This window comes from Magnolia sinica, chromosome 18 (genome assembly GCF_029962835.1).
Source record: "Magnolia sinica isolate HGM2019 chromosome 18, MsV1, whole genome shotgun sequence".
Taxonomy (NCBI): domain Eukaryota; kingdom Viridiplantae; phylum Streptophyta; class Magnoliopsida; order Magnoliales; family Magnoliaceae; genus Magnolia; species Magnolia sinica.
The window spans coordinates 8,566,554-8,580,331 of record NC_080590.1 but is presented as its reverse complement, the minus strand read 5'-3'; the positions used below and the strand labels follow the sequence as shown (position 1 = coordinate 8,580,331).

At 39.2% G+C, this 13,778-nt stretch overlaps 1 protein-coding gene across 2 annotated transcripts; it reads left to right on the top strand.

Moving 5' to 3' along the window:
• Positions 1-595: 595 nt before the first annotated feature.
• LOC131233560 (3-hydroxyisobutyryl-CoA hydrolase 1-like) lies at positions 596-13,725 on the top strand. 2 transcript variants are annotated; one of them, XM_058230326.1, is made up of 14 exons: positions 596-683; positions 1,367-1,447; positions 4,385-4,453; positions 6,937-7,000; positions 7,172-7,251; positions 7,382-7,465; positions 9,622-9,706; positions 10,474-10,559; positions 10,878-10,999; positions 11,113-11,173; positions 11,287-11,406; positions 12,772-12,873; positions 13,306-13,347; positions 13,448-13,725. In XM_058230326.1, the coding sequence occupies exons 1-14, from the start codon at positions 657-659 to the stop codon at positions 13,583-13,585; spliced, it is 1,161 nt and encodes a 386-aa protein (XP_058086309.1). In that variant the 5' UTR covers positions 596-656; the 3' UTR covers positions 13,586-13,725. The 2 variants fall into 2 exon arrangements, with proteins under 2 accessions (XP_058086309.1, XP_058086310.1); XM_058230327.1 differs by lacking the exon at positions 12,772-12,873.
• Positions 13,726-13,778: the final 53 nt, after the last annotated feature.

Genomic DNA, 13,778 nt, shown 5'->3' with positions numbered 1-13,778 from the left:
TGATTGTCGAATCCTCACCTGTCATGACACTTGGTTAGTTTATTTGAAAAAAAAGAAAGAAAGAAATGATGCTATGTCGTGGGCATGGCTTTCAGGGTGGATCCCTGACTGTGTGGCTAACTGTGATGTATATGCCTTACATCCACGCCGTTCATCCGTTTCAACAGATCGTTTTATTGCGTGATACAAACAATTAAGAAGATCCAAATATTAGTTGGACCACACCATGGGAAACAGCGATGATTGAATACCCACCGTTAAAAACTTATTGGGACCCACCGGAATGTTTATTATCCGTCCAACTTGTTAATAAGGTCAAAAATACGTGGATGAAGGGACCACACAAATATAATCTTGACCCAAAACTTTTGTGGCCCACAAGAAGTTTTTAATGGTCGCGCACCACTGTTTCATGTGGTGTGGTCAACATGAGATTTGTATTGAATCATGCCCTAAAATCCTCTTTCAGAACAGATGGATGTGAGGAACATGCATCCAGGTGGGCCCCACAGTCGGGGATTCCCCCACCACAGTGGATCCCAGCGCCCCCATGTTGTGAGCCCTATAAAAAGAGAGGACATGTGATCCCATGTCATTCACTATACTTTGTTTTAGCATCTCCACCATCCAAATTCCTCAAGAAGAGAAATATTGACATGGCCTTCCCCGGAGAAAGTAACCAGGTACTTTTTCTTGATTTCAAGGCCTCCCACCGAAATTCTCTACTGCACGAGCTCTATGGGCCCACCTTCTTTAATGGGTCATATCCACTCCAGCCATCAGGTGGGCCACACCACAGGAACAATGTTGGTAGACGCCAACCATAGGTTTGTCCGTGTCGCCCACCAGGGAAGTGAGACTTCACCAGCATTCCTGTTGTGTGGCTTATATGAGTTTCAGATCGTTCTGATTTTTGGGATGTACAGTTAAAATGAGAAGATATACCTGAAGGATGGAGAGGATTTTATAATAAGAATGGCGGGTTCACAAAACTTAAGTTTTTTACAAGCTGCGTACACCTGGTGTTGCAGGGGATTCCAGTCCTCTGATGCCAACTTCCCAATCACAGTAATTGTTGAGTGAGGACTAATCTGTAGGTTGGGATCATCCGATCGGAGGACTAGAATCATCCTACCATGATGGTCAATCACATGTGGGGTGCCCGATGGTGGGGTGATTCTGAATTGTTGCACATGTCCGACAGACTGCTGTGGCATACATGTATAAAGATATGGGCCCTTCATTGGGTGGGCCCAACATGAACAACCCTCACCAAAAAATCCCAGCTGGTCCACACCAATCTGATAGGGTCCGTTTGGATAGCATCTAAATTACATTTTCCAATTGCTTGGCTGTGATTTATCAGATTCTGGAAGAAGTAAACTCTGCCGTGAAGACGTTGATACTAAATAGGCCTGAGAAGCTGAATGCAATCTCACCTTCAATGGTACGTATAGAACATCATTTTTTTTTCCCAGTAATATCAGCTATTTGATCAGACTCTGGATCCACATGAGCTGAGGACCTATGATCCAAGCCCGGCCGGGTTCACTGGACAATACTCAGCTGATCAATGGTGTTTAATAAGGCAGCTTCTGTCAATTCTTACGGTAGATTAATAAACCTAGTCCCACTCCCAGCATGTTTGGTGCAGTTTAATGGGAAGGTGTCACACACGACTGGTTGTGAGGATGAAACAGCCCGCAACTAGCTGCATGTGGCCTACCGGAGTGTGTGTATGGCATCCAATCCATCCTATATGGTCAGCCCACGAAAGTAGGATTTCCAAAAAAAGTCATGTCTATTCAAACATCATTTTGTTACGTCATTTAAAGAAAAAATAAAGAGTTATTTCTAAAACCTGCCTGTCTTTTAATCAAAATTTGAAAATACACCGGCTTTTGGCATATTTTAATGGAGCCGTCTACCTTTTAATGCATCATTATGGCATAACTGTCTGCCTCATATATGTACGGCTTTACAATAATATTTCTTAAAAGTCAAAAATACCCCTCATTTCAAAGTAAAGTAAAAGATGACTTTCACGTTGGTGTTCTGTAGCTAGGTGAGGATCACTTGTGAGAAATCTGCTCATTTTATGGCATGACTCAAAAAAATGAGTTAGATGCAAAGCCAATGTGAACTACACAACAAAAAATAGTGCAGATTGTACACCCACCATTAAAACACTTGTGCAACCATAAAAGATTCGGATAAAGTTTTTTATTTTTTTTCCGGTCATCCCAGTGATAGTAACCTTATTAACAGTTGGACTGCTTTAAGAATGGTTTGAATTGTATATAAACATCAGGTGAAGCATATAGAAGATTAAACAATTGACCGGGCCTTTCCACTGTTTCCAATTGTATTATCTAATTAAATTTCATAACATGCTAATATCTTATCTTATATTGAAATTACCTCTTAAAATAGGATTGACAAGTGGAGCAGTCACATCATTAAAAGTAATCTCACATCACATCAGCCAGCTGGTACATTAGTTGGCAGCGTTAAGAGAGAGAGGGAACGGATTAGGTGAGACCTGGAACTCACCCAAGATGATAGGCTCTTACCCGAGAGCCGGCATTATCTAAAAACTGAAGTACATCTAATTACCAGGTGGACTATACCAGAAAAATAGTGGTGAACAGGTGAATTGTACTATAAAAACGTGGTGAACGACCATTAATGGGTCACAAAAGTTTCGGTTAAAGCTAGTATTTATTATTTCCCTTCATCTTGGCTTACGTAATAGATTGGATGACAAATAAACACTATGGAAACATAAAGATGCTCTGTGATAAGTTTTTAATGTCTGAAAGTTCAATCACCACTCTTTCCGATGGTATGGTCCATCTCATAATTGAATTTGCTTCATCTTTGGGATCTTAGCTTAAAATTAGCTATAAAAATGGATGGACGGTGTGGATGTAAGTTACACACATAACAGTAGGCCCCACAGTTAGGGATACTTATAAACATCCGGCGGGGCCCAGAAAATTTTAAACAGTAACAAACCCCTTTTCACGGTTGTCATTGTCTGCCTTAAAATGACGAGCCAAAACTGATGAACGGAGTGGATTTCTCATGAACATCATGATGGCCCCACCTATCGTGGGTTAGTCAGGCCCTTTTAAGGCCTCATGCCACGTCACCATTATATGTTGTTGGTGGCATGCATAGCTTCGGTCGATCCGGTATCCACTGAAGTGGGTGGGATCCCTGACCATGGGGCCCACCTTGATGTATTTGACTTATATTCACGTTGTCCATCCATTTTGAAAACTCATTTTAATGCAAAGTCCAATCAATAAAGTAGATCCAAATCTGCGTGGACCATAATGCAAGAAACAGGAAACAGTGATAATGGACCATTAAAAACTTTTCATGGGCCGCAAAAGTTTTGAATCAAGATGATATTTGTGTGGTCTCTTCATTTAGGTCTTTGTGGCCTTATCAATAGATTTGATGAAAAATAAACATTCTGGTGGCCCCTGTAAAGTTTTTAATGGTGGGGATTCAATCACAACTGTGACTTATATGTGCAAAAAATTAACCACATTTGAGTCAAATTAATACAGCCCACAACAATAAAAAAAACAAATCCAGATGATGAACATCGTTGAAACCTTTCTACAACATAGGTGATTAGTCCGTAAAATAGCTTTATAAAACAAATGGACAGCATGGATCATTTGTATATTAAAGGTGAGCTCCGAACACATTAGCTAAAGTAAGAATAAAAAATAGGGGTCCAACTGTGAATATGACCCGTGACAAGGGCAAAATGGTCTTTCACTGACCATAACACGCTCTCATGAATCCTTAGTCAAAATTAAACAGACTATTTTTTCATCATTTTTTAAAAATAGAATGCACATATTTGTAAGTATTTCTAAGTATAGCATGTATTTAAAAATAGACCAAGAGATAGGCAAGATTTTATAATTAATTGTAAAAGATAATGGGAAAATGCCTGTAACCTCAAAATTATTATAACTTTTGGGAGATCTTATTTTCATTATGGAGTGATCCTACAAGACCGGTTGGATGCCATACATACAACCGCGGCAGGTCCCACACCTCAACTAACTGTAGTTGACACCCTCTCCAGTTTAATTACTCGTATAGCTAGCATGCCACAAAAGTTACTTTCATAGGTTTTCCCAATAATAATAATAATAATAATAAACGAGGTGGTGTGTGGTTATCTTTATTCACACCCGCGCACACACACGTGTGTTGATGTTACTATGCACATGAGTCACGTTGTATGAGTCATTTACCCATAGGTATAAGTTTTAATCTACTTTAATACCATGTTGAAAGAATAATTATTGAATATTTATTGACATAGAACTAATCATTGAATGTTGGATGTTAGGCTTCTAAATTATTGGACACGTTCCAAGCATATGAGAAAGACTCAAATGTCAAGCTGGTGATTTTGAAGGTAATTATAAACATACCCACTCTTAAAATGTTGTGTTAAAAATATGCTCTTGGAGCACTGGAAGCCAATAATGATCCTAATCGCATCATTCACTTGGATGGTCCAATTAATTGATCTGAACTGTCCATTAAGTTCAAAACACATTTGGTTGGCTACTGTGCAAAAGTCAAACTGATCAGATGATCTTGTGTTCTGTAACTATCTTTTTTCAATCCATGGATAAGATGATAACTAAAAAATTGAATTATTTAGAATCATAAGCAATCCATGATGGACCTTGACAAATGGATTGATCAGATTGTTGCTTAGACTTATTTTCTGTAAATAATCTTGATTGTCCATTTGTAAAGCCATTGTTCAAATGGTTAATATCCGTTAGATCAGTGTGATGTTTCATGATGGCCCGTGAACTGTACTTTGGACCTAAGGAACGGTATGGATCAATCGATTGGACTGTCTAGCTGTCTCAATGCAACTAGGAGCAACTGGAGCATATTGAAATTAGTGTATGTAATGGGTGGGAATATGAAGCATGATATATAAACATCACATGTTTCGCGTACGTGGATGTAACAATATGTTTCGAATCTGGTAAGATGTTACTAGTGTACGTGGCACGTGTATTGCACGTGGAAGTGGCTTGTAAGGCAAGGTAGAGTTGGGAGAGGACGCGGATTGGCTGGTGACCCCTACATCAGCCAGATAGCCGGTGGAAAAGCTCTATTGGCCCACCATCCAGTTGATAGATGGTATATCATATATTCATATTATAGACCATCACCCGGCTCCATAGCTCAATTGTAGTCTGAGAGGAGATACCTCGTTCAACACTTGAGGTCTTGGTACCGATCCCTAGTAGGGGTGGCTATCATGGAGTGTGTGTACTGACATGAGCGTGTACTAAACAAGCTAACTCAAAAAAAATAAACAAAATAAAATAAATATTACAGACCATCTAAACTATGAAAAATACTGTGCACGGATCATATATCTGTGATGCTACATCTGCAGTTGGTTGAGAGATTTGGACGGTCTGGACTGCCTTGAGACTGTCATATCTACGGTTGAAGAGTCACGCCATTTCTTAAAACAGTGGTCTATCGTGAAATGTAGGCTTGTGGATCTCCCATGGTCTGAAAATCACACCGAGCAGATGCGGTAGCGTGCCCCCCTGCATTACCCACCTCGTTACTGGTCGGTGCTGGAAAAGCTACGTGGCCCCACCATAATTTATGTGTAGACAAAAAATGAGGCAGACCCAAATTTCAGGTGGAGCTCACCATAAGAAACAGTGGTGATTGAACACCCACCTTTAAAAACTTGGTGAGGGCTACAGAAGTTTTGTATTAAGCTGATATTTTGTGTTTTTCCTTCTTTCATGTGTGACCTAATCCATAAGTTAGATGGCAAATAAATATTACTGTGGGCATTAGAAAGTTTTCAACGGTGGACCTGCAATCACACCACTTCTTTTTTCTGTGGTGTGGTCAACCTGAGATTTTGGTCTGCCCCGTTCTTGGGCTCATTCCTTCAAATGAGCTGGTATAATGGATGGACGGATGCGTGGATCAAACACATACATTATTGTTGGGTGTCCCCGCGCCATCATGACGTCTTTCTACACCCAGATCCCTAGCTCAACTGGCAGACTGAGTGGAGATACCTCGTTTCAACACTTGAGGTCTTGGTATCGATCCCTAGTGGGGGTGCCTAACATGGAGTGTGTGTACTGACATGGGTGGGTACTAACAAGCTAACCCAAAAAATTAAAAAAAAAATAAAAAATTTAAAAAATCATGACGTATTTCTTTCTATCCACGCCATCCCTACATTTCTCCCGCTCATTTCAGGGCACTAGCCCAAAAAACAGGGCATATCCAAATCTCAGGTGGACCACACCATAATAAATAGTGGTGACTAAACACCCACCATTAGAAACTTCCTAGGACCACTGTAATATTTATTTGCCATCGAATCTATTGATCAGGTGATACAGATATGGATGAAGTGAAAATAGATCTGAAACTTTAGTGGTGGGTGTTTAATCACTACTATTTCTTATGATGTGGTCCACCTGAGATTTGCATCCGCCTCATTCCAATTTTAGACTCACAGAAAAATGGATGAATGGCATGGATAAAACACATGCATCATAGTGGCCACAGAGATTTTACAGCCAGTATAGGTGTCGTTACTGGAGGGGTTATGACCGAATCCGAGTCCCATGATTTCTCTCATTGAATGTCACGGCTGTCACTACTTTTTAATCATCCATTTTACGGCCACCAATAGGATGGTTTGGATCATTCGATCAGTCTGGGTTTCCTGCTAGGCTCCATCCACATTGTGACCCACAATTTGGACGGTCTAGATTGACGTACACCTTTCAATAGCATGGCCAATATTTATAACTAGGTACCTTTCTAGGAATAGTAGCTTTTACGATGCTACGTGTTGAGATGAATTTTATCCCATGGATGCAGGGAAATGGAAAAGCATTTTGCTCTGGTGGTGATATTACTACTGGAGTCCGTCTCGTGTCTGAGGGTAAAACTATCTATGTATTTACTTTACATTATTTGCACCGTCCTTGAGGACTATTCCTCTGGTGGGCCACCATCTGAATAAGCAATTCTGACCGTCCACCATCGATCACCAAAGATGCAGAAAACATCTGTTCGATCACATTCATTTAACGGATTAATCTTTGTGCATCAGTTAAGTGGAGTTCCGGTGTGAAATACTATGGGACGCAACTGAAATTGAATTATGTATTGGCGACGAACAAGAAGCCTCAGGTGAGTTGCATTTCAATAATAGGCTTTTTTATTTTTATTTTTATTTATTTATTTCAAATGTCACATTCTCTCATTGTTTTATTAAAATGGTGAATTTGATTTTGATGCTAATAACAAAACATGGTTGAAGGTCTCGCTCATTAATGGGATAGTGATGGGAGGTGGCGCCGGACTATCCATGCACGGCGAGTTCCGAGTTGTCACAGAGAATGCTGTACTTATCTCTACCTTCTACATATGATTAGAAATGAAATAGTATTTTGATTTGATTTGATACGTAATTCTGTAACTGAGATACTGCATAAGAAAATCAATGGATCTGATTATACTTTTAAGTTCGTATAAGGAAACCAAATTGGAGAGCTGAATGGATAGAGATTGTTTGCTAATCTGGCTATCATTGCCTGCTTAATTTTTCTAAAATCCACCATTTGGGTGATGGACACATCTTGGATGCATTATAGCCTGAAGATATTGCTAACTGGGTGATCCATTGGGGGTGGCTAACATGGAGTGTGTGTACTAACATGGATGTGTACTAACAAGCTAACCCAAAAAAAAAAAAAAAAAAAAAAAAACTGGGTGATCCAAACCAATGTTACCTAAATCACCAAAATCCCTGCATTTTCAGTCTTGAATTGCAAGACCCAAATCATGGGTCATTTGTGATTGGGATCACTACTTTCAGAGAACTGAAATTACAGTTCAATTATCTTAGTTAAGTTGTAATACAAACTTGTAGTTAGAATGGACAGATTTATATTTTTGGTTTATGCAATAGCATGCATATAATACAATACATGCGTGTTGAATCTATAATAATAACTTTCATAATTTCACATATAAAATTGCGATATCGATTCATTTGTATAATTATATTGCATATACTTAGGGCCTGTTTGGGTGCCACTTAAAATTGATTTTTATCTCATTTTGGTTAATTGTAACTGTATATTAGAGATCATGTTTATTGCTTATCAAGATTATTTTTAATCCCTACGGGAAAGAAACATGATCTTTAATACATAAATTACAATTTGCTAAAATGAGGTGACCTCATTTTTAGGTGGAACCCAAAACAGGCCTTTAGTGAATGAACTTGAGGGAACCACATGATCCTACCCCTATAGTACCACTTTTTAATTTTTGGAAGTATTAGTGGTTTACCATACCTCATACTAGGACGATCCACTATCGAGGCAAGATTGATCCAAACCACTGGAGAGTAGAAAATGTGTTCCATTGTCGTCATATGGTAAACTGAAATTTTATTTATTTATGAGCATACGAAAAGATTGTGCTGAAACATATATGTGCCTATCACCTGCCACATCTGAATGCAGCAGTTTGAAAGAAAGCATAGCATATGGTATTTTATAATATAACTCAGTTTTCTTTTTGAGGCATTGTTTGTATATTTACCGAACTTAATGCAGGGCATTTTCATATTGGGTTCGAGTGGCGTGGCCTGTGTTAAGCGGAGGCAAACTTAGGGTGGGCGGCCCATGTGAGACGAGACCCATGTGAAGTGGGGCTCACGAGGGGTTCGGCCAAGGGCTTGACCCATGCGAAGTGGGACTTGGGCTATGAGATAAAGGGATTGATTCACCATTCTCTATCAATTCAAGCTTTTAAAGCAAGTGATTAGTTGTCGAGACTCCTCACACCGGGCTTGAGTGGGGCTCTATCAGTTTTGAGCTTTTAGAGCAATGGTTAGGTCCTACGCCTGCTGCTATGTTTGGATTGATTTAGTTGGTGCAACCACTGATTTCATTTTGCTTTGTTCTTGATTTGAAAGAACAATACAAACTACGCTGATGTTCTCAAATAGGAATTAAACTTTCTCATGTTTGGGGTTAAGCATTAGGTTTCATGTGTAACCCCCTTGGATGATGTTATCATAGAAGCTCTGTAGTTCATCAATTTTAATGAGTGGAATTTTAATAAGATAGAGAATAATATGAAGACCAATGGGTATAATGCTCTACATCTGGCTAATGTATAATACGATTCAAATCAATACAATCAGTAAAAGAAGCAACTATTTCTGATATTCTTCTTAGCTTTTAAATCAAACAGTTTACACAGCTTGTCCCATATAGAGACCTTTGCAGGACATGTTAGAGCCTCCACTATACAAAATCCTCGTAATTTCTGAGGTATTTACTTTCCATGAAAAAGAGCAAATTCTTATAATCGATGAATCTGGGTTTAAGTTATAACCTACTAATAGACAATGCAAGTAAGCACTTGATGGTGGTCTCTTCTTTGAATTTTCTCGTTTTTCTGTATGATCACCAGCATTTGATTGGTTATTGTTACTTGAACTCCTTTCTTAAATAAAGAATCTTACCGTGTTGATATGTGCAGGTATTTTCCATGCCAGAAACATTGTTAGGATTATTCCCAGATGTGGGTTCATCCTATTTTCTATCTAGACTCGCAGGCTTTTTTGGTAACTTTCTGAACTTAAATAGAACATATTTTCTTCATCCACAGTAGACACCCATCTTCTTCAAAGCTCACTTGTTTTTATGTAGTTCACGATATGCTCATCTCTTCCTCTCTCTTAAACATTAACATGATTACACTGGAAATTTTGGGAAGTATCCAAGAATAAACAGGACAAGACTACATTAGTAAAGCTGGTTATAAACATGATTTAACTATTAAAACCCAATATATTCTTTTGTCGGTTTTGAAATTGGAACACAAACAGCCCAAGAAGATTGCAGTGGCAACAATTGGTAATCATAGAGAGAAACATTTATCATTGATTTCTTGCAAAATTTTTCAGAAGCATCCTTTGTTGATCAAGATTATATTTTAGCATGTTTCTTTCTAAGAGGTTTGCTAAGCCCACACGCGAGTATTGGGCATCCCATCTAATGGCAAGGCCAACCCGGCATTCAGCCACCCCCCACCGAGATTATCTATCCTGGAAATCTGGCCAGACACTAATGAGGTGCTCTACAATGTTCAAAACAAATGAACAGATAAAGAAACCTTAACAAATTAAGCCCCTGATTCGTTGACACTATGGACAACGGATGAGTTGACTGGCCTGATTTTTGGGATGGGATATCTACGGCCAGCATTATAGAATGGGCTAGATCTTGCACCTGTTCCAGGTTAGACATATTGGGCTTGGCAATCTTTCTCCTTGAACATTACATTATGCTGGAACTTTCAATTATGAACCCATTTATCCATGTCTTCCAGGGGAATACATAGGTCTCACTAGCAGAAGGTTGGATGCAGCTGAAATGGTAGCATGTGGCCTCGCAACTCACTTTGTTCTTTCCATGGTATGGCTTTCTAAGATTATACAAATTTTTTTTTTTTTTTCTTTTTTATAGATGAAAGAAGCTATATTTTCATGAGAAATAAGTCGTATGGGCAATCTCCATGGTTTTATCATTACTTTTCTATTATGTCTTGAGCAAATGAAGATTAACAACACCAAGTAGTAAATTCTAAACTTTCATGTATTTATTTTTACTGCAACATGAGTGCAGCTTTATTAGAATGCGATGTTGCTCCAACAGATCCCTCTTCATATCTCTCTAAGTTCATCTATGCTTCCCATGAATACTTTGGTAACTTAAGACTTTATCAATGAACAGAACCTGCCTCTGTTGGAAGAAGCACTGAATAAGGTGGAGTCATCAGATCCAGCTGGCATCTGCACGATTATTGATGAGTTTTCACTGAGACCAGTTTTGAAGAAAGATAGTGCTTATCAAAGGTGGGTCACAAGTTAGTGGTCAGAATGTTGTTATCAGAAATAACGTTTTCTTTCCACTTTTTCTTCTCATGAGTACATTACTATACTGATATCAATATTTGACGAAGCTGCAGACTTGAGATTATCAATAAATGCTTCTCAAAAGAAACAGTTGAAGAAATTCTATCTACACTTGTAAGTAAATTGATAACATCAAAATCTAGTGCAATGTCTTGACTTAGTTGTTGCCTGGAGATGTGGCCTGAAAAGGTAATTACTGTGTGGAAGCCAATGTGGTTTTGTTGTAGGAGCATGAGGCAATAAATAAAGCGGACGTGCCAATAAGCAAACCAGAGAAGTGGGCTGTTGCAGCAATCAAGTCATTGAAGATGGCATCGCCAACCAGTCTTAAAGTTTTTCTCAGATCGGTAACAGTTGATAATTCTTGGAAAATTGAACTACCTATGTTCATTCCCTTTGAACTTCAGAGGATTCAATCATGATTTTCCCTTGATGCAGGACATGGAAATTAAATATGATATGCAGAATTTTATGCTTAAGATTATACTAATTTAGAAATAATCACAAAAATTTCACATCCCACATAAAGTCAAGCATTCAACAAGGGAGATTTACAAGGGTCCAAGCCTATACATGATAAGGCTGAATCAATTAAAATTATAGATCAAACAATAATCAAAGGAGAGTAGATTTATCCACACACGTAAAGGATTATTTCCCCGATCCAAGGGATTCACATATTTTAATTCAGAAAACCCCCTAGGGTTGTAAAAGGGGAATAAAACTTGTGATTTAGGATAAGCTAGGGTTAGGGTTAGGGAAATAAGACGAGAGAGGAGTGAAATAGAGAGGAGAGACGAACCCGAGATGTACCACACGTGTGGACAACAGCAGGGTCTAGACACACGTGCGTGGGATTCTGCCCGCACGTGTGTGGGGCCCATGAACCCAGAAACAGCAAGCTTGGGTTTGGTCTGCCACGGGTGGGCCACACACACACACACACACACACACACACAAAATTTCAAGATGATCCAACATCCGGTCTGTGCGCGGTGCTCCGACGAAGTTTTAACCCTTCTGCAGAGCATGATTCTGCAAATCTGCTATAGAGGAAGGATCGGCTGCAAAAGAGGGTGGATTTGAAGCGTGGATGGCTATGAGATATGATGAATATTGATGGTAGGAGATGGGGGCGATTTGAGATGGGTGTTGCTTCGCACCACGGTAGTTAGCCCTTCGAAGAAGGGAATGTTTCACACTCAATTGTATTTTCACAACTCAAAGAATTAGAGAAGCAGGAAATGTAGAATTTTATTCATAATATTCAATGGAAAAAAACCTATAAGGGGTTTCCTAGTTATAAGAAAAACCTATACCCCAAAAGTGGCGTTATGTGTACACCCTATTATTAGAGACGAAGTAACAAAAATAACAACTAATCAAAATAATCTAAACCGTTTATAATATTCCTAATAATAATAATAAGTAAAATTCAAAGTACTAGATCATCTAGAGTAATGAGCCACGATCATGAGATCCAATGGTGGGATCTACATGGCGATCGGGTCCACTCTAAGGAATCAAAACACAGTCCTCTAACTACGAGACCCTCTCTGGACGTCGTCATCGACCTAGATCGATGGTGGAGCCCTCCTCTTCCTTGCGTATGTGCGTATGGGGGGGCGTGCGTGTGCACAAGATGTCCCCATCATTCCTTTGATAGATTTTTTGGCATAGATGGTTTCAATTTACTTCTTGTGAATGATCAGATCAGAGAAGGACGGACGCAAGACATCAGCCAGTGCCTAATCCAAGAATACAGAATGGTCTCTCATGCCTTGCGAAGAACAGTCAGCAATGATTTCTATCAGGTCTCTATAAGGGATCACTAGTAACTACTTTAGTTTACTGTCATTGGAAAGAGATCAATGCCTCCAAAGGCACTGCATGTGGCATGTGTGCATGATGATCCGAATCATGCATCCAGCAGGCTCTACCATTGAAGTACTACAAACGAAAAATTGGCTCAATTGGACTTCCTTAACCATCTAATAAGTGAATTTATTCGCACCGAATGTACACCACCAATAAAATGGTTTGGATGGTTGAAATGGTTGGATTTTTTGTCCATGGCCCATCAATCTGAACCTACTTAATGTATGGTTTGGATCTCACCACATATGCCATGTGTACCATGTACCTAAATGACATGAGAAAGCGGTACTTCCCATGCTTCATGGCTCAGGATCAGCTCCATCCAGCATTCATTTAAATCTTTCTGAGACAAGCAAAAAAAAATGCAGGGTTGCAGGGCGATATTGTTCGACAAAGACGGAAGGCCTAAGGTGGATGAAAAAACTTTATCTTTTTGTCCTTTTAAGCACATTCAATTGGCAATGTCCAAATTAAGAGATGCTGAGTTTTATTTTATTTTCTGAATTTCAGTGGGACCCTTCGAAACTTGAATTGATTAGTAAAGAAATGGTGGACCAGTATTTCACCAAGGTGGATGATGAGGATTGGGAAGATCTACAGCTTCCTGTTAGATCGAACACTGCCGACTCAGTTAGAGCAAAACTATAAGGATCCTTGGCAGACAGCGGTTATATGAGTTGTGAGTTGCCACCACTTGGGGAGATCTATCATCCATGAATTCATAGATATGTTATGTAAGAGAATGGGCTGCATGTTTGTTATTGTGTTCGTAATAGAGATGTCGTCGACTTCTGTTTTGTTCCTTTCTGAATAAATGGAAGATGCATGTGGCACAGCTAAC